This window comes from Battus philenor, unplaced genomic scaffold (assembly GCF_028537555.1).
Source record: "Battus philenor isolate CCGP_79_NKW_IND1 unplaced genomic scaffold, ilBatPhil1.0.hap1 SCAF_4, whole genome shotgun sequence".
In the NCBI taxonomy this organism is placed as follows: Eukaryota; Metazoa; Arthropoda; class Insecta; order Lepidoptera; family Papilionidae; genus Battus; species Battus philenor.
In genome coordinates this window covers 3,434,142-3,459,236 of record NW_027181704.1, presented here as the reverse complement: position 1 = coordinate 3,459,236, position 25,095 = coordinate 3,434,142, and the positions used below count along the sequence as shown (strand labels likewise).

General features: G+C 32.6%; 1 protein-coding gene across 1 annotated transcript; it reads left to right on the top strand.

The window, feature by feature from the left end:
- Positions 1-501: 501 nt before the first annotated feature.
- On the top strand, positions 502-19,774 carry LOC137928639 (membrane-associated progesterone receptor component 1-like). Its single transcript, XM_068771545.1, has 3 exons — positions 502-964; positions 2,530-2,679; positions 17,244-19,774. The coding sequence occupies exons 1-3, from the start codon at positions 652-654 to the stop codon at positions 17,363-17,365; spliced, it is 585 nt and encodes a 194-aa protein (XP_068627646.1). The 5' UTR covers positions 502-651; the 3' UTR covers positions 17,366-19,774.
- The last annotated feature ends 5,321 nt before the right edge of the window (positions 19,775-25,095 follow it).

The following is a 25,095-nucleotide window of genomic DNA, read 5'->3' as shown; positions in this document are numbered from 1 at the left end:
TTCTTTGTCACTGTCAAAAGACAATATCGATATCTTTCATAAACTTCTTTAAACCGTATAGATAAAATATATATTTTTTAAATAATTTGGGTAATAGTTATTACTTAATCTCTTTAACCAAAAATAACTCTAGTTGGAATATTTGTGCAACGCTTTATCTAGTGACGACATGGACTTCTAAAAAGGATTCATCTTTGAACGATTCAGTTAACCAAATAAATTGAAATGTGACTTCTACAGTCCACTGATTAAAAGCTTTCAGGGTTTCTTTTAAGAACCATCTAGGAAAAAAATCACTAACAATACTATGATTGCAATAATTTTTTATTAATTTTATAAATTATTATATTTTTTTATCAAAATTTCTCTCGTAAATTTCTCCTTCATATTTTTTTAAATTTTCAAGTGGATATTAAAAGTTATATGAACCGATATACACCCGTCTATTATATATTACAATCGAATTCAATTCTGAATGTGTACGTCTCGCCATCACTAAAGTACACCGCATTGGAAAGGTGACGTCAATCAGCAGTCAGTGATTTGATTTTATTTATTTTAATTAGACGCACAGTTGTACTTCGAGCGGCTTGTTGTAAAATTAAATAAAAAATCCACGTTTCGATTCACCTATAATTTTTTTTATAAATAATGGAGTCCACTTCAGATATCAAACCTCCGGAACCTGAGAGTACAACGCCGAGTAATAATATTTTTTTTGAAATAATATACAGTCCGGTGAATTTAATTTTGACTGTGATTATTATGTTGTTGGTGTATAAAATATACAGAAGCAGGGTTAATAAAGTTGCTACCGAGTCTCCTGAACTTCCAAAGCTTCGAAAAGACATGACTGTTGCCGAATTGCGGCAGTATGATGGTAATCAACCCGATGGCAGAGTGCTAGTGGCTGTAAACGGTTGGATATTCGATGTAACTCGGGGACGTCGTTTCTACGGTCCCGGTAAGCGTATATGTTGGAATAAGTATCACTTATGCAGGAGAATATATAACAAAATATGTTAATTAGATTGTTGAAACACTATGCAAGTGTTTATAAATAGAATCGACACAGTGAGTCAGTGTTTTATCACTTGCCGGTTTTGCATTGCATTGCCGAATGCAGTTTAGAAAAATGTATATTTTTTCTTTTAATAACGTACAAATAATGTTTTTATTCATAACAACACAAATTGTGTTCAATTAGCTAATTATTATTAATTTTAAAGCAAAATAATGCTTTATTTCGTGACGTGATTTTCAGTCAATTGGTATTAAGAAAAATACGTATTTTATTTTTATTCATAAAAAATCTCTTGTATCCTAAAATTTACAATTATAATAATTCGCCTTAATTATTTATTTTTTAGTGTTATGAAAATTTAATAAAATCGTTTAATAACATTTATCTCAATACATTACCACAGACTCAACAATTCACTTATTTTACTTAAATTTAAGTCGATGGAGATGAAATACACATCATTAATAATTGCAAACACAGTTTTTTTTGTGTTGAAAAAAATTAAGGGTCATTACATAATAACTATGCATTTATTATTAGTTAAGAAAGATGTTTTATATTACATAAGTGCACCTTTCTCATATAAAGCTAAAATAAATCATTGATTTGAATAATTTATGAGGCTAGAATCATATCTTGTGAAATTGATACAAAATTTGTGTAGCCTTTAGTTATTCCTAAATCAATTGTTTGAAATACTTAGTCTTTGCTTAATACTCATTGTAGTAATATGCAAAGGCTTGAGCCTAAGCTCCCAGGAGAACCCTCAAGTTTTGATTCTTATAAATGAGTTTTTATTTACCAATCTGTGTTTTGTCCCTTCAAACTAACAGAAACTGCAAATGCCATTTGAGCAGCAATGTAATGCAAAATCCTTTCCAAAAAAGGATATCACAGTGATTGTGCAAACATCATTGAGAATTTTTTTTGGCTTAATTTTGCCTGTGTTTTTATCTTTAGGACATGCCAATCCGTCCCATAGCAATTACAAGATATGCTGCTGGAAGTATTGACAAATAGCTGTTTCAAATGCTATCCAAGCTGCTGTTTTTGCAAAAAAAGTTACTTAGAACTCCATTCATTTATAAACTAGTTTGGTGACTTAATGGGGTGATATGACCGCCCAATATACTTCATTTTTTGGCAATATAAATAATTCAGAGATTAAATTAAGAAGCATACTTACTTTTAAGTAAAAGTATAGGCTTATTATGTAAACCACTTTTGCTTTAAAAAATACTGAATGTAAACAAGGTAATTATTATTGTTTGTGCAAGTTATATAACAAAATGCACTCCAGAAATATCTACTCATTGAAATTACCTTGACTTCAATATCAGAAAATAACTTCACACAATTTGCCTCTATAAAGATATCAGATCTCTGGATTAATTTTTTTTATTAAAGTTATGGTTGATTGATAAAAATGGGAATAAATTATCACACAATATAAATGATCTAATAAATTTTGACAAGTTGTTTTAAAAATAATTGTTGTTCATCAGGTGGTCCATATGCAGCATTTGGAGGTAAAGATGCATCTAGAGGACTGGCCACATTCTCAGTAACATCATCAGACAAAGAGTATGATGATCTCAGTGATCTCAACTCAATGGAGATGGACTCTGTAAAAGAATGGGAGGCACAGTTCAGAGGTAAATAGCTATTGTATTCTATTAATAATTCTTTGCTTTTTTATTGTCTTAATGTTTTATGAGTAACTCCTTCAATTCAATTATAACAAACAGCTCTTATTATATTACTTTTTTGTAACATTTTTGTGTATCTGAGAGTGATGAAATAAATATAATTGATTTATTTCATCAATAACAGTGCAGTGCAGTGCTTATTTTTATTTTACATTACCTTGTTTGATCTTCTCTCATTGTCTTAATTTTTTGTTTTGCATATTTTAAACCATGGTTGCCTATGCAATTTTTGGGTATCTTTAGTTATTGGTTTCTATGAGGTCAATTGGAAGGTACTCTACAAATTTTTGGATAAGTAGCACTTATAGTGAAGTATGTTTTGATTTATAAAGTATTTTTTTTATTTTAAGAATTTCATTTTAGCGCATCCAACTGATAGAGTAGCTAAGTACACTATTATATTTCAAAAATTTTTCACATTCTAGCCATTTTCTGGAGTCTTCTTGTGGTGTTTTTTTTCTCGTGGTCTCCATTCGGAGGTAGCCTTAACAGCCCTGGGTCATACTTTCCAAATGGCCTGGCCTACCCATCTCGGGTTTTATGACTTGCAGAACCCGATAAATTTGTTCAGTTCTTGATTCGTCTTAACACGATACGCGCCGTTATCTTCTCGTGCCAGGCAGGGTCCAGGTCTCAATGGCAGAGGTCACAACTTGCTAGGTTATCGTTTATTAGATTTGGAAATTAATAGCCTGCAGCATAGTGTGGTCTTGCATGCCCAGAAACATCTATTTCCAACAGTTATGAGCTATGGTTTCCTCTTCCATGACGCTCTGGGAGCTTAGGTTCAATCCTAGATAACGAAACTCTTTTATACCTTCAATCTCCTTGTCTCATCTGCCGATGTTTTGATCTGCTATTGGCAGACGGCTATGTCAGATATTTGTTTTTTTATTTATTTTGGCCTTGATTCCAAAGACATTCTGTTCTTAATCAGGATCTGCTTGGATCGGCCAGTTAGTACTATGTAGTCCGCGCTATCTCGATATTAGTTTCTTTACGTTTGAGTATTCGCATGACGGCTTCCAGTACTAAGTTGAAGTTACTTGCCGAGAAGATATCTCTCTATTTAAAGGTGAGGATATGTTTGGATCAAAATGTAAAAGATCCAGTGCCTGGTCTAGTTGTAACAGTAAAAACATCACAAGCCATATTTGTAGGTCATTGGACCTAAAATCTCTCCACAAAAAAAAAACTGTCTTACTTAACACTGTGGTTATTTGCATTTATTTAAATAAAAGCCTCTTGCATTATTAATCTACTTTGCACCGAGGTTTCAGTTAACTGATTTTAAGCATGAATATTTATGGATACATATTAAACCTGAGTTTCTTACGGTTGTTTTTAGTTTTATTGTTATGAGTGATATCCATTCTAGATTATTAGCAATTTAGGCATTAATACCAGATATATAAGGCCTTTTTAAATTCAGACCTTGTTGGTAAGCTCGTCACTCAAGTCATGGAGAGGTTGTTCGGGATTTATTTCGCATCGAATCAAGAGTTAGGAGATCCGTAGATGGACTAAAGTTACCGACTTAGACCAGTAATTTGAGAAGTTGAAGAACCAGTGTGCAGACCACCTAGGGCGTAGTACAGATGGCTGGTGATGTCCGCTTATAAGATGGACAGACAGACCTCGTTCAAGTCTTCGGAATTTTGTATATTTTCTGCGTTGTTTTACCCACACTGAAATACATGAATAAATAACTGACCCACGCCCACTTTCATTACCTTTCATGTCATGTTGTAAAATAAATTTTGGTAATATTAACATGCAAAAAAGATCTACCCATGTTTCATAGATATATAAGTGATGTAGTTTAAAAATAAGTTTTTTAATGAACGGCTTCTTCACCCCTTACGTATATTTCCTTACGGTATTTCGTATAATCCGTTCTTAGCTGATCTCTACTGGGGTAAAGGAATATTCCTACCAAATATCAAGACTCTAAGCCTCATGGTTGCAGAGATATCATGATGAGTCAGGACATAGATGGAAATGTCTTAAAGCTTTCACGTTTATTTCTAATAAATTCTTGCTAAATTATGATTACGTTTTCTGTTATTATTTTACACCTATAACCACGCTATATACAGGATGATTGGTTATAGCTGTAAATGTTTTAATGTGGTGAATGTATATATCTGATAATTATTGAATGGTATACCAAAACCAAAAATCAATAGTTTCAGAAATAATAACTAACCTAAGTAAGGTGTTACTTGACTAGTTTGTATACATCGGTGTATTATTACAGGATAATATTCATTTACTCAACCATGTTTAAATTGAAGTCCTTTGTTATTCGTGGGTGCACAAATTTAATGAGAAATATTTATACAAGATATAAATTTTCTTCATATATTTACATTTTGTAGATTGTGACATACGCGTCTTATTTATTGACTTTTGTGCGAGTATAAACCTTCATCACTTTACTTTCTTTTTACAAAATATATCTGAAAATTTACTCACGGCTGTACTTTTAATGTTAAAAGAATTAAATCTCTAGATCAGATATTCTGGACTTTCTTTATCTGATTTTGAAGGATCCCCTGCAGCTAGATTTCATCAATATTCGAAAGATCAGATCGAACTACGGAAAATTGCGTAGCAGCTGATTTTCAACCACGAATAGAATTCTGTAAAGAAAAGTGAGAATTGATTGTTTGTTTTTAATCTTATAAATAAAAGTAGCTGAGCTTCTCAAAGTATTATCTGCCTTCATTAGTAGGGTAATTGTAAGCCTAAATGTTACTTCTTCACTATCAAAGGCAGATAAATTTACGTGGACCCACCCTTATGAATTACAAAATAACATTCTTTTGTCAATTCGACACAAGCTTTAGATTAATAAATTTTAAGTTAATAATTTACATTATCTTGTCTCGATTATAATTTTTAGATTTTCGTTGTGTTAAAATTTTTACAAATAGTATCGTATTCGTTGTACTTAACCGTTAATTGAGATATTCGTACTTTTTAACTATAAACAGTAATAAATAATCTGTGTTTAGAAATATCGGTACAAAATTTAATCTGTATAAAAACGGCCGTGGTATCTAAAGTAATATTCACCGCATTATAAAAGCCTGTCTTTCCCATTGTAACCTAGATTTAGGTTTGAAGTCCAAACGAATGAATTATGTAATATATAAATATAAGAGAATATGTATTTGTGCATATCTATATATATATAAACTCGCTTTAGTATTTCTTCGTGCCGTTATAAACCTTTCTCTTGGATCGGTCTTCTGAGTCTTTATAATTTATACTCACGGTCGCTTCTCTGATTATACCTTTCAAGTGGTTAGCAGAATTTTATGTTGACTATTGTTTTACGGCCAGTTGCCACCTGAAGGCTACGAACATCTCCTGTATTTAAATTTCGAACGCCTGTTACTTTTGTGTAGTCTCTGCCGCCTATAAGTTGGCACAGCCAAAAACCAGCCACATCTACTCCAAAGAAAATGAAAAAGCTCTCCAGGAATATCTTTTCCCTGGTTTTAATTTATCCGTGAAAAGTCCCTCCTTAAACTAAAGTACTAGGCAGACATAAGTACGTACAATAGTACCGCCGGTTTTAATTTATAAATTAAAATGTAAAACACGCTGTCCTTCGCGATATAAGCTACTATATTTTCAATTCTTTCAATCCACAACTTTAGTAAATAAAAAAAAGCTTTATTTACATCCTTCGGGATTGCTCGTTTACGTAAAACCTTAACACGAAATTGACTGGTAAAGAATAACCCATAAGGTATTAAGTACTTCATTACATAATGTGTAATGAATAAATAAATAAAAAATAAAATATATTGAGCATTTTAAAATATGATAATGTTATTGAAAATTCAACCTTATGCAGTTAGTCCTACACGTGAAATTATAATATTTTCGGTGTCCACAGCTCGGACTTGTCACACCGGTTTCATTAAATCCCCCATGTAACTGATATCCTTGTGTTAAAGTATGACGAATTTTATAAATTAGGTCAAATGCGCAATTGTACGCCTTCGCAGTATATTGATTTGCATTTATTATTGAAACTTCTCTAGCGATGCTCGTAAAGTCAATATCGATCGGGTCGATAAGATTCTATTTGCGTATTGTCTGTACCTAAATGAAAGACATAATAAAAAAATTGTATTGACTAATATTTAGTAGTTCACGTAAAAACTATTTGTATTGTACTGTTGTGTATTGCTCTATCAAGTCTTCTTAGTGGGTCTTCAAGTCTCTTCTCAAGTTAGTGGGAGTGCTGTAATTTTTGCGGGCCCCACAACACACAACCCTTCGTTTGCTTTCGCCTAGATCTGCCCGAGCTGCTCTTCTGCTTCAGGAATGACATATCTGGAAACTACGCAAGCTATATTTTATCGAATGTCGCTTATAATACAGTTCAAAATACTTTGCATTTTAATTTGGATATACTGCAGATTATAGACAACAACTATGCATTAAAAATTCTAAGGATTTGTTCCCGAATGAAAAATACAGTTTATCCAAACTCCAACGCGTCACTCGCGCGTCGTAAATTGGTGGCACTGTACAGTGTGCGCCTGGCAAACCTTTAGCATACGAGAGGTTAATTCACGACTACTCACGTTATTTATTTATTTAAAACTTTTAATTTTTACGCTAAAAAATGTATACATAATTGCATAAAAGTAAAATCAAAAGTACAATGGGCGGTCTTATCATAAGAGACAATTTCTTCCAAACAACGAGAGTAGGGAAACAGTAGAGTAATAAATGCTGGTTATCTAATGTGTACGTACAGACTAAACATACATATGTACTATAATTTCATCGCAATTGTCTCGGAAAGAATAAAGAAATAGAGAAAGAGAAGTAAATATTTTTTAACCATTTTTTTAAAATAAGTAATAATTCAGCAGCTCCGTATTTATAGTTTAGAAAAAAAAATCATGGTTTTTTTAGTTTGAATCGAGAGATTTGTTATGCAATTTTTTACATTCCTATAAATGACTTAAAAGAATTATGTCGCAACATATTTTTAAAGGTTAATGTTGCTGCAATAAACAAGATTTTTGACGAACTGTAAATAGATATATTTACTGTCTATAATTGGAATTTAAAAATGTCTAAAAGAAAAATGTTAAGAAAATTAAATATCGGGTGTTGCTTCCTCGATGCGTGTACTAAATTGTGTGTTCATAGAAACATTTAGGATTTTCCCGGGAAATGTGATATAAACGGCTTAAATACTAGAAGCAAAAACAGTTTTTTCATATCAGCGTCTCGACTTTATCGAGTAAGTCTTTAAGATAAAAAGTTTCTATAGCTATATTTAAAAAAAAGAACTACACTGTAAATATATTCATAGAATATTCACAAATGGAATTTTAAATTATATGTTCGCCTTCCGGCTTTTTTTAACGATTATTAAATGGGTAATTTTACTTTTTTTTATCCTGTTTTATTTATTTAGTCCGATTAAATTTCTTTGGCCTATTTTCAAAACAAAATCCGAACTAGGCTCATCATAACGTATAATAAGAGATGTAATCTGTCCCATTTTGAAAAAAGATTTTTTTGAATTTGAAATAGCGTATCACGTACGTAATATAAAATGTCCAATATATTTAAAAGAGACTTCATTTAAAATCTGCGCGAGAGTCCCTGTATTGATAAATTTAAATTTTATTTGTCAATGGTCTTGTATTACCATAGATATGTTACCTGTGTCCTCTGTATATTATTTAAAAGGGCATTTATACATTGTCTTTGTTACTATAATTAACAGTTGGGACAAAGCTAATACGTGTGAGGCTTTGCGCAAACGATTGCGCAAAACGACAACCAGTAACCACAAAACAATGACTGCAATACTAATGTCTTGCAAACGGCTAATTATAGTCGTATCTTAGTCATTGGACTAACATACGTGCATTGTAAGTTATGGGAGACATCTATAAATAAAAAGTTGAATAAATAAAACATATAACAACGTAAAACAGCTATCTAATATATTCAGGCGTTACTTTGTGGAAGTCCATCCTAAGTAAGAAAAGGACTAATATATAGCTACTTCCGCTATGTATTTTTTTATTCGTGTAGAAAAACGAACTTAGAACTATATATAGCTTTTTTTCATAGCGGTAGTAGTTATATATTAGTCCTTTTCTAACGTAAAACAGGTTGTGGTGAAGATTTATATTTTTACATATGTTCTTTGATTTTAACTAATTCCCAAGTTTTATGGGGTATGTAAAAAACCCTTTTTTTTAAATCAAACTTTAGAATAAGTTTCGATGATAACGGCAAGTAATATTGAATTTAAAATTTATATTAGACGAAGAGTATATCGCGCCGTCTAGTTATTTTGACACGTTCTTGTTGAAAAATTATATATTCAACTTAAAAATCACAGTAACATAGCAATATAGAAAAAGCAATCCTGTGCAGATGACGATGAATCTGTAACTTTAAGATATATTACATATAGCACAAGATAGTACGAAAATCAATTGTAAAAATTTTCTTATCAATGCAAGTGCTAGATGCATGATATCGTGGAACATGTCCTCGTAAATATCTTATCAACAGTGTACATTTATGGCTACATATTTTTATATGCTTATAAGTTTGTGGAAATAAAGAAAATAAATGTTTTTTATATCAAAATTAGCATTCATATAACGCCAAGAAACTTATTGCAGTCAATGTCTAGTTTTGATTTATTTAATTAATGTGTATTTGAAAACAGATACATTTTTAAATGTAATAAATGAATACTAGGTGTTGGAAAATATATTTAAAAACTAATACGAATGTTTTAAGGCAATTCTGAACTAAATTGGAAAATGAATATATTACTCATTGTCTAAAAATTATGTTAACATGATTAGGTTTTCAAACGCGGCGTTGGTAGCGCCCTCCATTGATCTGATATATTAGGGGGACCGGAAAGTAATGTCGCTTTCTTAAGTTAAATTCACACGACTACATTTTTAACGAGTTTTTATTTCTAATCCACAATATATTCATCTTCGTTATCAAGAACCTTTTGCCATCTCGTACAAAAATTATCAATGGCGGAGCGATAAAAATCTATACGTTTTTCTGTAAAATATGTCGACAGAAACGACATTATTTTCCGGTTCCCCTAACAGTTAAGGTAGCTGATATGCGGATGCGGGTAGCATAACACCGATCACCGAGGCGACCTTTTGGGAGGTATATCCTTTACAGTGGATGTCCACTGGCAGAAGAATTGGCTTTTGGCTGCATCGTCGTCTGCGCAGAAATACGAATGGACGAACAAGTTTATTTTGACTTTACTACTACCCATAAGGCATAAGCCTTGTTTACTCAAAAGTAATAGTATATTGTTAAATGTACTTTTGATCTACGGAGTGGTCTATAGTGTGTTATTTTTATAAATAGAGTGCAGTACTTTTCATATGTTGTAGTATCAACATCTTTATAGTTATTTAATCGTAACAAAATCATGACAACTATGTAAGGAAACGAAGTAAAATTTAAAACAATTGTTTGCTAAATTTTAGTTTTAGCTTGTATAACAGTTTCCAGCTGATATAGAACTATAAAAATGTATGATACTGAAGCATAAATTTAATTACGTTGCGTCAGTTTTTGGCCACGACCTTGAGTTCGACCGCGCCTTTGCGAAACGATCCAAAACTGCCACCATTTAAGTAAGGGCCTGGCATTGGTATAAATCTTTAATATTATTAATATATATTTTTGATATTACTAGCTTTTTTGGAATTTATTCTTACTTAAAAATGTTATAGAGAAGTTAGGAGCAGAAATGATATCTTCTGATGTGTTGTGTTTGCATCACTTGAAAACCACTTAACGATTTTCAACTTCATAAAGTTTTGGCGACACTGATAATGATTTTCTAGAACGCCCTAATTTAATTATTATTTAACCCTTTTAGTGCCGGGAGCCGATACATCGGCCCGCGCCTCGTAGTGTGTATACGCATTGCGGAAGATCTTTATTTCAAAATAAATTTGTAATACGTCATAAATAATCTAATTTATTATGAGAGGATTAAAAAATGTAGTTTATAATTTTAATTCTGCGGAAGACGACCAAATGTGGAGGACCAAATCTAACATGAAAACTGATGGCCACTCCAGCGATATCCAAGCTGCGGCGTCATTTGCTGTGGCTTTGGATCTTTATCGGGCCTTATCGAGATAACATAATAATTAGTCCATAAATTATGATGAAAAGATGACTTTTGGTATATGCAAACACGGTGTGTAAGAGCAAACTCAACATTCACTATTTTTATAAAAAAATTTAATGACTAAAGAAAAAATGGTCAATGTATTGTTCTTTACTTTATCCAAAATACGGTGCTTTTTGAATCATGTAAATATTGTTTTTCCTTAGGTTTTTATGCGCATTTTTCCAGTCCTGGTAAAACTGAAATTCGGCCAGTTATTCTCGCATAGGCACATTTTTTTCGCCCGGCACTAAAAGGGTTAACGGTTCTTTTTAAAAACGTAGAATACAAGTAAGCGTAATTAAAGTTTCGAAAGTTAATTTTGTGTTTACACCTGAGAGGTATAACTATTTACGTATGTGTATATACACACATATACACGAGATTTTTTTTATACTAGAAAGTGACAAGGCGTTCAAGGTATTCTGTAGATTGTAATACGACTCTACCGTAACAGTACTGTGTTACACAGAGTACTGTTATACAATACCTTGCGCAAAAATATGTCGGCCATTTTAAAAAATAAATACTACTAATTAGTCCAGTAGGTACGTTATAGCGACCTCAAACCGGGACAAGTGAACAAAAAAATTCAAAATAAATCGTGCCATTCGATTTTAGTAAAACATTTGCAATTTGTCAAGAGTGTGGCGGCATTCGTTCGCTAAGGGTTTATGCACCTTTTCTCGTTTTAGAAATAAAGCGCTTAATTTCTTAAAAATCCGTCGACCAACTGGTCATCGTTCTAGAAAAATGCGCATGTTCCTTAAAGGTTAATTCTTATAGCTTTGAAGTAAAAATAAGCGCAGTAATATCTACAGGTTGATTGGAAATACTGACAAGTGAACTTTAAATTCACCCCTTTTACATTTATTTCCAGTCACCTTTTATAAAGTCATTACTCATAAATACGTTCCTTTAACTTTCTCGTCGTTAATTTCGTCGTATCGGTTTCGAACTTCCGACATTGATCTTAGTCTGTGTTTAGAACAGTTGGTGTTGATTTCAAGGGACGTTGTTAGCGATTCTAAGAAATACTGAAGTATTTTGTTATGATATACTTTTTGTGGCCCCTGTTTTGGGGGCCTATCCCCCCACCCCCACCCCCTATAATATTTTAGGACAGTATTTTACAATGATTTTTTATTTTCGTTCTCCTCTCTCATCCTTTACAATTTCTGTTACTACATCTTTGATTCATCTTCCTCTCTTCCTTAGATTAACAATCCTTACGCGCAGTCTCTCTTCCTTCGCCACATTCTTTGGTGTCACAGTTAGTTAAAAATCAATTCCCTATCTATACTTCTATTTTATTTCTTTGTTTCTAATGTTACAGTTCTTTTAATTTTTTCGACCTTATATCTTAATTCATATTTTTTATCAATTACCTTCGGAATAATTCTATTACAGTATTTATGGAATTTGTGACGTGTTAAGATAGATTAGGTGCTTCTGTTAGAACGGGAGCAGAAGTAGGGAGTCTTTGTAGACGAGGAAGTATAAGAGTAGCGCGTAAACTTGTGAGCCTTGATACAAAATGATTGGTAGGATTTTTGCACCACTTTTTGTTGGTAGGTTTTTCCTGTCATTAATTTTCCGTTGTTTATCAATTTACTCTGCGGATTATTACAAAAAACTACGTTGCTATAAAAGTATAATTATTTCGATTATGAACAACAATAATTATAAGTCGATTTAGTTTGAGGTGAGAACTTAAGAAATTACTTGTAAATTGGTTATTAAGGTTTCTTTACTTAAATTAAAACACATATTAATAACAACCTGCTGTCTATGATTAATTTTATGTTTCTGTTTTGTGCCTTCGATTAGACAATTTTTTTATTTTTTAAAAATGGTACATCCCATTATCTCATTTATTTCTCTATTCAACTACGCTTGTTAAATGCAAAAATTAGCACTTCATTTTGAAAGGCAGAACAGACGTCATGATTACATAGAACATATCGATTTCTTGCAAAGGATATGTCCCTTTTCCAATACCATTAATAATCTTTGCCGCTGCCAAAAAAGTAACCACTTAGTAAAGAGCTTTTAGAAAGAGATCACTCGCCGAATCCCGATCGCCGAGTCACATGCTGGTAGACGTAACTATTTTATAGAAAATTATTTTTGAAATTTGATTTAAACATGTGCCCTCAGTTTTAACATGTTCGTAACCACGGCGTTTTTGAAGAGTTTCTATTCAGGCCGCGTGGGGGCGTATATGACCCACACTTACAAGAATTAAAAAAGTCGTTTAAGACGTATGCTTTACACTTTTTTAATAAAGCAAAGCTATAATTAGCGGGAAAAAGTTAGTGCATTACGTACAGGCATACGTGATGTGAAGTTATCTATATTCGAGCCTACAATTCATTTAAGAATCCTTTGTTTTTCAATAAGAATTGTATATGGCCTGAACGGAAAGTGCAGCAGGGGTCATATACGCCCCGCATGCCATGGAATGTGTTAAGAATGAAAAAAAAATAAAAAAACTTGTTTACCGTGTTCACGATACCCACGTCGTTATCGTTCATGCCGATATCCAATGTTTGTTTTGTCACTTATTGATATGATATTAGATTATTTAATTCGAATTATTCTCCGGTATTATTTAGAGCATTAAAATAGGCTACGTTAAAAACCTGTTTATTTCAAAGAGGTGTTTGAAGATATTTTTAAGTAGTTTTTGTAGGCCCTCGCTATTGGGGGCCTCTCATACCTCTATTTTTGGGAAGGACAGGGTCGTTTTTAATCTTATTAATTTTTTTTCATTATCTTATTTACTTTGAATCTATCTTTCTCTTTCATTCCAATTCTCGTTTATACATCGCCTTGTTTTTTCTCTATTTTACAATTTTGTTTACATTATTTCACATTTTTATGTACAGTTTTATACTTACTCTATTACACTGTTTTACTTGTTTATTTTTGTAACGTGTTTAACTATTACTTCACAAAAATCGAGAAACGATTCCCTACTTTTGCTATCTTCTAACATAGAGGCGATATTTCCCTCATTAATTTTTACGTCCAACCGGCATATGTTTATATATAGATACAGTTTTGAAAAAGTTAAGTCTGTTTCACAATGTAGAGACATCGATGATCACTCTGAAACATGTGATTTTTCTATTGGAACACAGGCCAATAACTCCAGGCAATGAATTTTAATTTGTAGTATTCCGAATTTGAAAACTCTTTTTCTTACTATATCATAACATTATTACCAGAACCATTGATTTTTTGACAGTGTGTACCATACATTAATTGATAGCAGCTATGCATTCGGTGTTAGAGGTAACAGAAAGTAATGCATTGACCGCTTTGAAGCAGTTAAAATTATAACCAATCATTCTGTACAGAAGATGACCCATAAATCAACGATATAAATCGGGTCACGACAGATAATGTTAAATCGAAAAAAAAAATATTTTAAAGGTTATAGTTTTTAAGTTAATTCCGTAAACTACACAAAAAATCGTACAATGGCATGAACTAATTTTTTTTTTTTTACGTAAACCGTGTTGTTCTAATTATTATCACATACAACTTTAACAGATTTCTTTATAAATACATTTTTTTAAAAACCTTTCTTCCCCACTACATGTTTATTCACTTTATTGTAGCAAAAGAACAAAACAGAATTTAATTATTAAAACGATAAACATTCTGCCATGTTTTGCACTAAAGGGCATAAAAATCACTTCGTGTACCAAAATGTAGAACATAAACAAATAAAAATATTATAAAGTAAATTTATTACATTCTGTTGTGGAAGATGTTTATTATGTAATATTGTTGTATGTTTTTTTAACTCCTAAAAGAACAGAGATAAAAATTATTAATCCTTAAATAAATGACTTATTTTTACTTTATAAATATATATATCTTGCAGATAAGTACACTACAATACAAGGGAAAATAGAAAAAATATTGATAAAATACATTTTATAGTTATAAACAAAAGCTTATGTTGCAAATATACAACACTATGAATTTACTTTACACTATTGTGTTTAAAGTGGTATGTTGCAGTTTTTCATAATTATGCATATAAGGGTTAAAAGACCAGGTTGTGTGCTTTTATTAAATTGTTTATTGGGGTCCTTCTTATCATTTTCCGTCAAATCAAAAAAATATTTATTCGGAAGTTCGCAAAATGTATTGGTAATTATTTTTTCAATGCCTGTAGGGTAAGTCTTCATAGAACGCTTCGTGTTCTATGGTTAAAATTATAAGGTAATAAAAAATTGTATGCTGTTCTATTACGGTTTAAATAATAAATGAGAAAAGAAAGATATATTACTTGTCTCAACGGGCTGGTTTCCGCAATAAACTGGCATTGCGCTCATTGTGGCTGTTGGCTTTAATCTAGCAAACCGAAAAAAATACAATTCAAAAGTGCCTGGGAATCGAACCCATAACCTAAGATTCTATCACAACCAATAGGCTAACATTGATTGTTTATATAATTATTGTTTATACGACTGTCAATTGCTTGTAACTTTTATCAATGGATTATATTTTAAAACCACGACAGTAAATACAAATCCATACAAGCCGTATGTCGAGTTATCTTAATTATTTTGCACATTGTTTACCTGTTATATGATAGATAAAGTGTGTAATTGACACCGACTTATAATAATGTGGCGTTTTAAACGGGAAAATCGTAACACGGTAATAAGATAGAGCCATCAAAGTTAAAAAAAACTAACATTAATATGTCTGTATGTAGCAATCATGCACTGTATTACTGGCCACTACAAGCACAATTTTTTTATATCATTCATTCGCGTTCGAAGTGTAATTCGAAATCCGTTTTGAAATTGGATGCCATTAGTGAGATAGTCCCAGCCATTACGCAACTTGGTTAATTCTTGGCTATCATATTACTCACGTCAAGAAGGAACAGATACGTACTCGCATGGAAACTCTTCGTGACTTCGTCATCAAAGAGGTTCAGATTCACGTTCTTGGACGGTAGCAAACATCCGCTTGTTAAACGTTAATAAATCAAAAAAATAAGACTCTGTGTTTAGCACTAATCGGTGTTACATAACTCCTGAAGATGCCCCGTAGAGGGGTGAAACACGTGTAGAGTAATTTGGTGGTGGGGGTTGTGTGATTCGTATTGTTTGCCGCATACGCATTTATCAGCGGGCTAGCGGGCGGTGCATTTCATTGCACGACTACCACTGCATGTGCGGAAGTGGCTAAATATTGGTCCTTTTCTTACTTAGGATGGACTTCCGCAAGGTAACGCCTGATTCTATTAAATAGTTAATAAATCAAACAGAAAATAAATGAAAGTTTTCGTTGCTATCAGCACAGACTGAAACAAATATTCATTCGAAACCAGTGGTCAACAATGAAACTATAAATGATTCTGCAGAAATACATTCCAGTACAGCTCGTTGGTCTATATCAGAAGTATAACGCAATATTCTTGTCGGTAATAAGTAAAACTTAATTTTGTACAACACAGTAACAAAATGGTGCAGTAATCATAATTGTAATCGCAATAAAAATGTAAAAACAATTCGCAAATTGTCCCAAAAATAACTGTTTTATGTAATATATCAAATCCTTGGGTTTATCGAAGTATCTGATACGGCGCCTTATTATGAAATGGCTTTATAATCCGCGTAGTGTGACTTTGGATATAAAATAAAATAAAATAAAATATGTTTTTTGAATAACAAACCCCTGAATATTTTTAACCTTAACATTCCAGCCGTAGGCTTTTCAGTATAGGCCTCCCCCGACGAATTTGTAAAAGTATATTTCATATAGTGTACATTCAAACTTCTATCCATTACATATAAGTAGATTATATATTATTATATTTATACATTAAATAATTTTATGTTAGTATGCTTTTAATTTTGTTAGTACGGAAAAGAGACATTGAGAAGTGTTTTGAGTGTACAAAAGTATCCTCGTTTCATCCTATAGAACCCACTATAAGGCATAGGTCTCCCCTAAAAATATTTATGGGGGGGATATACCATGATCGCCACGCTAGGCAGATCGCAGTGTAGCATAAAGATACGCAGAGGGCGCTGTTGCGCAATCCCTGGAAACTTGTTTGTAAGCAGTGGCGATCTTATGTAATATTATTGTAATCAAGGAATCGAACCCGCGACCTATGACATGACAAGTCTCAATCGTCTATCAGTGAGCTACTGTTGCCATCATATCCCATATATGCATTTTAATAAAAATATATTTTAGTAAATAATGAACTAAAAAATAAATTGAACTTTTTCAGAGAAATACGAACTGGTCGGCAAGCTTCTTAAGCCAGGAGAAGAACCGACGAGCTACTCCGACGAAGAACTAGAAGAGACCGACAGCACTCCAGCGGCGGTCGCGCAGAAGAAAGAGAAATAGAGAACGTAGTCCCACAATGTGAAATGTCTGTTGAAATATATATTTATTGTCGTTTTTGATACTTTGATAACCGTGCTTTGCTAAGCGATAGATGTGTCCGCGGCCAGGTGTTGTACCGCTGTTTGTTCTCCGCTCTAGCTATATAGAGCTGTCGGTTGTCCAAGTTCTTATTCGAACCTAAATAATTAATAATTCGTTACGTATCACTAGTTGTACATTAATCCTGTGAGTTTTTAAAATCAAGAAATCTTAGTCACGTCTCAATGTTTATTTTTATGATTAAAAATCATTATACTATTGTTTAGTTAAAATTAGGAATAGTAGAATAAGTTTATTGATTAACCCTTTTAGTGTCTATGCGAGAATAAACGGACGAATTTCACAGTTTCACTAGGGTTCAGGAAAATGCGCATAATAACCTAAGGAAAAACATAATTTCAATGATTCAAAAAGCAGTGCACTTTGAATGAAGTAGACAACAAAACATTGACTAGTTTTTTCTCTACCTATTAAAAATTATATAAATAAAGATGTATAAATTTCCATAAAAATAGTAAAAGTTGAATTTTTACACAACATATTTACATGTACAAAAAGTCATCTTTTTATCATAATTCTGTATGGACAATGGATAAGGTTCGATAAGGGGATGTCGCTGGAGCGGCCACCTTCGGTGTTTATATTAGATTCAGGTACCTCCATCTTCGATCGTCATCCGCAGAGTTAAAATGAAAAACTATATTTTTTAATCTTTTCGTAATAAAATTAGGTAATTCATGACGTATTATAAATTTATTTTGAAATAAAGTTCTTCCGTAATGCGAATAGTAAAGCGCTACGAGGCGCGGGTTGATATGTCGGCTCTGGCATTAAAAGGGTTAGTTTTTATTATAAACAATAGCCCTTTCAGCTTCCAAAGACAACAAATTTTATTTTAAACATGATATATACGATTTGAACTTAGACAACCGATTACGGATGAGAGCGTGAGTGGTTTATGCGGAACATATAATATGTACATTTAATATAATTTGTACGTAACAACTAACTTGCTTCTTGTAGACTCTTGTACGTGTCGTATGTCTGGAACTTATTGAATGGTAAGACTGAGTGCACAGTGCACATTCCCACTTACACGATTCTGTGCGCTTTAATTGCGAAAATTTTAATTTAAACGGATTCATTTGTATTGCAGGAGATATGATTTAATTGTATTGTTGTAATTTTTATTATAATTTCACGAAACACTTTCGTATAATTTTAAAAATATTTCGGTACTTAAAAAGTTTTTTTTTTAATTGCATAATATACAGCATGATTCAAAGATTCGGTTATAAGAATAATTTTAACTAAAATTGTTTTTACGTGTGAATTATGTGTTTATTTCGGTTTTTCTTTTTTTTAAAACCATTCGTTGTCGCACCGGCGTGGGCGGGAACAAAATTGTACAGATAATATATGAGGGGGTACCGGAAAGTAATGTCGCTTTCTTATGTTATATACACACGACTACATTTTTAACAACTCTTTATTTTTAATAAACAATATTTTCACCCTCGTTATCAATAACCTTTTTCGCCAACCATCTAATATACAAATTTTCAATACCAGAGTGGTAAAAATCAAATTGAATTTTCTGCAAAATATGACGACATAAACGACATTACTTTCCGGTCCCTCTAACATAAGCAATTTCTTAGTTGGCCGAACAAGACGCTCGTGGATATTGATTTTGTGTGCTTTAAATATATTTTTTTTGAATAGACTTTACATTTCATTTCATATCTCCCGAACGCCGGTGCAAAAGCTTCGTATTACATTGTAAACATTATATTTTAGGCATTTATCTAAATTATAAGTAACATAAATCATGAAGGTTCGTTTACGTTGGGCCTAGTTAACATTTAGTGGGACACCTTCAATCGTTTCCTTTCATATTTATTGTTTTTTATTATTATTCAATCTATTGTTATGTTATGTGTGTTATAATGGGGCTCGTGTGATTATACTTATTTTTACCTAATGATAATTTGTTTTTATCAATCGACTGAGGCATGCGTTTTATTTAAAAAAAAAAACTGTAAAAGTAAAGATATAATGAACAATTAACATGTATTTATTTCAGTTTATCTTATTTTTTAAACACTGCCTGTCTCCGACAGTTTAAGCCCATTTGGTATGATGAATGGATTAGTTATTACTCCTGTATTCGATGTGAGCTTTGCAATAAATGGCATTTATGTACAAAAATATAATTCCGAAACATGTAAACCCGATACTGTTTGAAATAAAAAGCTGTGGTTGTCAATCTCTATTGCTAACTCCTTCTTACTCGATGTAAATTAAGTGTCAGTATTCGCTTATAATATGTGTACCGTAAAACGCTGTATTCGAGGAAAATGTCCATTTGTAAATAAAAATAATTTTGGTAAAAAATACGTTTTTATTTATATACAAAATAATCATTGTCAATCAAGAATTTTCATAAATAATAAATATTTAATAATTCAGGGATTGTGCAGCCGGATGCGTATTTTCCCAGTTTTATTTATTACTGAAATATAAATAAAAATTGATCAGCTGTCTCTTTCTAACAAACCAGTGTCATTTGTCGTTTCACTCGCATAGGTATAGTTCGACGCACACGCATATCGACATCCTAGGATTTCTTTGAAACAAGCGTTTTCCATGTAAAGGTTTTTTAATCATCTATAGCTTAAAAAGCAGAACTGTAGAGGGACCGAGTTGTTTGCGTCTTATAAATACAAACAAATTAAAATAATTATTGATATATTAGGTTATGTATACTATTAAAATGTATTTTTTGGTTAAACAACACAAAATCAAACGTTTGAATTTAAAATAAATGATTATCTCAGAGATGCATACTTCTTGACTGCATGACATAGATTATTTATGCTAGGTCTAAAACCGCTTTCATGATTCTGAAGAAATTAATAATAATTAATACATATATTTCATGTTTATATGGAGATATTTGAATTTAAGAATTATAATTTTTATTTCCTGCTCACTAGATATATACCCGATCTTATATTAGGTATTTTTACATTTTTGGTGTTATTATTATTTGTTATTTACTTTATTGGAGATAGACAGTAACAAAAGGCAGTAAGAAAGTACAAACTTAGAAGCTTAGAAATATAAAATTAATTACAGTTGTTACCTTACAACTATCTCACTGAGAACATAATGATTTATAGTCAAACAATGAAAAAACAAATAAGAATAAATGTTAAAATGTTAGTGTGATTTGGTTATATGATACCTGATTTATTATTATTTTTCACACAATCCATTTAAATGAATGTATACGTGCCTTTATATTCAGATTTTTTTATTAATTCTAACTTGTATCGCTAGGCTGTTTTATTTACAATATATTTACCCATTTATTGGACTCAGACAGTTGGCAGAGGGATTGCCGCTATTTGATACGGATCTTCTTTTTTATTATAAGTTACTATTTTTCTTATAGAAATACAGCACAAATTAATACATATAAACAATGTAATTTAAAAAAATTTACTCAATTATACATTATAAGGTGCAATTTTTTATTTTAAGACGCTACCCAAGCGCTACAGACCGTCAAATGCCTTAAGGTTTAAGACAATGTTCCTCTAAAATCAAAGATTCTGTCTTACATTTTTTCTGAGAACCTCCGGTAATTTGAACGGAGGTATATCAAGGTTTTCGCAACTTACTAAGATATAGGTGGCTTTAGGCATACTGACTACTTTCATTACAGTAATTATTTACAATTTAATAAAGTAAATGAAATATTTACGGATCTAAATTAAAAAAGAACACTGAAATGCTTGATTTTGTAGAAAACTAATTTAAATTTAGCTACTTAGTTTGTTAGTTTTATAATGCGTAACACAAGCTTAGATATACGAGTATGGCACATAAAACTAATGCTTCCAGTGAATTATGTGTGCAAAGGTGTTCAAACTACTTAAACGGAATTTCTAGAATATTCTGATAATAACAACGAAATATAAGTCCATTGTGTTGATGTTATTCTTTATTTTGAAAGTTTATATGAAACTAAATTTACTTTAAAACAATTATGTTTGCGTTCGTATAGTGAGACGATGGGTTCTTTTTTACGCTAACTACTTCTGCTAATGTTTATTGACATTATTCAATTCTTAACACATTGCGGACCGTCAATTTAACTGAAAACCTGCCTCGTTGACGGCCGAGTACCGTTTTTGCATAAATTTTCGTGTAACTCATTTGAAAATGGTACAAATTGGTATGGGTATAGCTAAATTAAAAACAACGCTGTCAAAAAATAAAGCCGTTACCCTAGTGATAGTCGGAGCGTTATTATTATCAGAGATGTTAATGGTAAACTCTTGACCTCAAATAATGACATGAAACAAAAGATGGAGAGATTACTGCGTCGAATTATCCAACGTGTGACCTCAGGGCCCATCGAAGCCATAACAGAATCCGAAGTTAAAGTAGCGATACTAAAGATGAAGAACAAGAAGGCTACAGGGCCAGATCAGATACCTGCGGAGATATGGAGGCGTGGAGGAATGGTAGCTATAAGGTGGGTTACGAAACTCCTAAATCTTGTCCTCACTTCCGGTACAATGCCAGACTCCTGGCGGAAGAGCTACTTAATACCATTTTACAAGCATAAAGGAGACGATTCACTTTGTGTAAATTACAGGGGGATAAAATTACCATCACACACTTTTAAACTCTTCGAAAGAATTATTAATAATAGACTGCGGCTGCTAACAACGGTCACGGAAAACCAATTCGGCTTCACTGCTGGTAAATCAACGTCGGACGCAATTCAAGCCATGAGAATTATTATGGAGAAACATAGATGCAATAAAGAAGATTTACATATTGTCTTCATTGACCTGGAAAAAGCTTTCGATAGAGTGCCAAGACAACTTGTATGGCAAGCTCTCAGGTCTCAAGGCCTCCCCGAAAAGTATGTCTCCATAGTAAAAGATATGTACTACAACTGCGCGACCCAGGTGAGAAGCCCGGCAGGACTCAGTGAGCCGTTCGAAGTAACAGTTGGCGTTCATCAGGGATCCGCACTTAGCCCATTATTATTTAACTGCGTCATGCATTACCTCACAAAGGATATACAGAATGCCTTACCATGGTGCCTTCTATATGCAGATGATATTGTTCTTGTAAACAAATCAGCAGATGATTTGCAGAGAGACCTGAACCTACGGATAAGAGAACTAGAATCCAACGGCCTCCGCATAAGTAGATCCAAAACGGAACACATGCACTGTGCATTTGCACCAACACAAGGCCATAGCAATCTGAACATCAGTGGTATTCCAATACCATCCGTCACTAAGTTCAGGTACCTAGGGGTCAACCTTAAGTACCGATGCAGACTCAACCGCTGATGTCAAGAACAGGGTACAAACTGCATGGATGAAGTGGAGGGAAGTGTCAGGCGTTCTATGTGATAACCGTATGCCCATTAAGACCAAGGGTAAAGTCTACAAAGCAGTTGTCAGACCAGCTATGCTCTACGGCTCGGAATGCTGAACTGTAAGTCAGAGACACGAACAAACACTTCATGTCAATGAGATGAAGATGCTTAGATGGTCGGGTGGCGTCACTAGAATGGACAAAATACGGAACGAATATATCAGAGGTTCGTTTAAGGTAGCTCCGATCCCCAGCAAATTACAGGAATAAAGATTACGATGGTATGGCCACATTCAACGAACAACGTGGTAAAAACTGCCTTAAGCCTCACAGAATTCCGAAGAGGGAGAGGTCGTCCAAAAGCTACGTGGTGGTCTAATATCAGAAAGGAACTGGAAACTCTTCAACTTGATGCAGGGACAACCCAGGATAGAGTGGCCTGGCGCAAATTGATAAGGAGATCCGACCCCAAATAAAGGGAAAAGGGAAGGAAGAAGAAGAAGAGTCGGAGCGTCACCAAGTTCAATAGTTGCACCTTGAATATTTGAATAATTCTGTAAGTTCAGTGTAATATCATGTTCGTTCCACTCTTCTTTTAAATTGTCGTTACTATCTGATGCTATAATATTTCTTTTTTGATATTTTTGTGGTGGCGACATTTACAATTTGATTTCTAATAACTCGAATAACCAGATAAATCATCTGCGTATAATTCATTGTAAGATTCTTCATTACGTTCCGTCTTCGTTTTTTTTTTTTCAATTATTACGTATTTTTTGCAAGAAAAGATTTGGCAGCTCTTATAAGCAAGAGAAACAGCTTGTATTATATTGACCAACAATTGCATTAAATGTTCGCCAACAGATATAACAACAGTGATGCAAAAAAAATCCATCACGAGTTTACTCGTGGTCGGTCAGCAATGTTCGGCCTTAACACGTTCACTGCGGGCCCAATTTTGAAGAACTTTCAGCTGGTGCGGCTGAGGTCGAATCAGCCTCAAGCTGAACTTCCTAGTAGTGCGGTTGAAGCCTTTTCTGCCTCATGTTTCGGTTGAGTGTAAACAGCCGCCGCACTAGAGAGAAAACACGAGTTTTACGCGCCGCACCAGTGCAAAGTCTACCATGAGGCTGAATCGACCTCAAGCCGCAGTGAACGTGTTAAAAACACGAGTTAACTCGTGTCACAACAATGTGTTAATTATTAACATCACAAGTACTTTACTAATCTAATTAAATGTTTTTTTTTTAATGGATACACGTCTATCGAAAATTTTGTGGGAATTATGTCACTTCGTACCGGGTGACGCAATTCGGCCTTGTATCGTTTTTATTAATTAATGATAAGTGAATTAAAGCACTTCATGTTAAACAAAACCTGTATCTAAAATGTTCATTTCAACATTATCGTATAATATAACTATAATATTATCAATAATATGTTATATTATTTTCCTTTGCATGCTTCGGAAGTTTAGAAATGTTTGGTTAACTGCCGTTTATTCTCTTAAAACATTATCTCATACGTAAGCTATAACGATGTAAGGATGCGTTTACAATGTTGGTTAATCTTAGTCAATTTGTATACATTTAATATGTTGTTCACTATGAATCATTTAAAATATAGTTTTGTTGTCCAATTTGATTGAAATTGAAATCTATTTGAGCTCCTTTATTATCTCAATAGTACTTTATTTATTTTTTAATTTAATTTTGAATTTGGAACTAATCTTAAACCAAGTAATAACGAATTATTGTATAATATTAGAAAAATAAAAATGTTAGGTGCGCATTTTAAATAAGCATATTAATATTTATGTACAAATGTTATCACCTGTTGTTCACTAGCATTTAAAAATGTGGTTGAGAAGTAATATTCCTTATATCGTGTGTAATATAGTATAAGAGACGGAAAACTTGTCATTAAAAATTTACAAATATAACACATTTACAAGAACAACACGATTGAAATTGATTTAAAAAGACATTTTCAAGCATACATTTCCTTTTGTAAAGACATTTAAAGATATTACATGGAATTATGCACAGTCTAAATATGTTCCATCTTTCCCTACGATATTTTTTTTTAATTATAGAGAAACTAAGGAGTAGATGTTTTCTATGCTAATGGAAATAAGTCTGTCGTGTGAAGTAAATTGAATGGCTGTTTTAGGCGGAATGATTGTATATGTATTTTTTTGTTTAGGTAATGTAGTGCGCATAGCCCGGGGGTTTTTTTGCCGCTTCATCGGAATTGTGCGAAGCTGTAGAGTCCGCAAA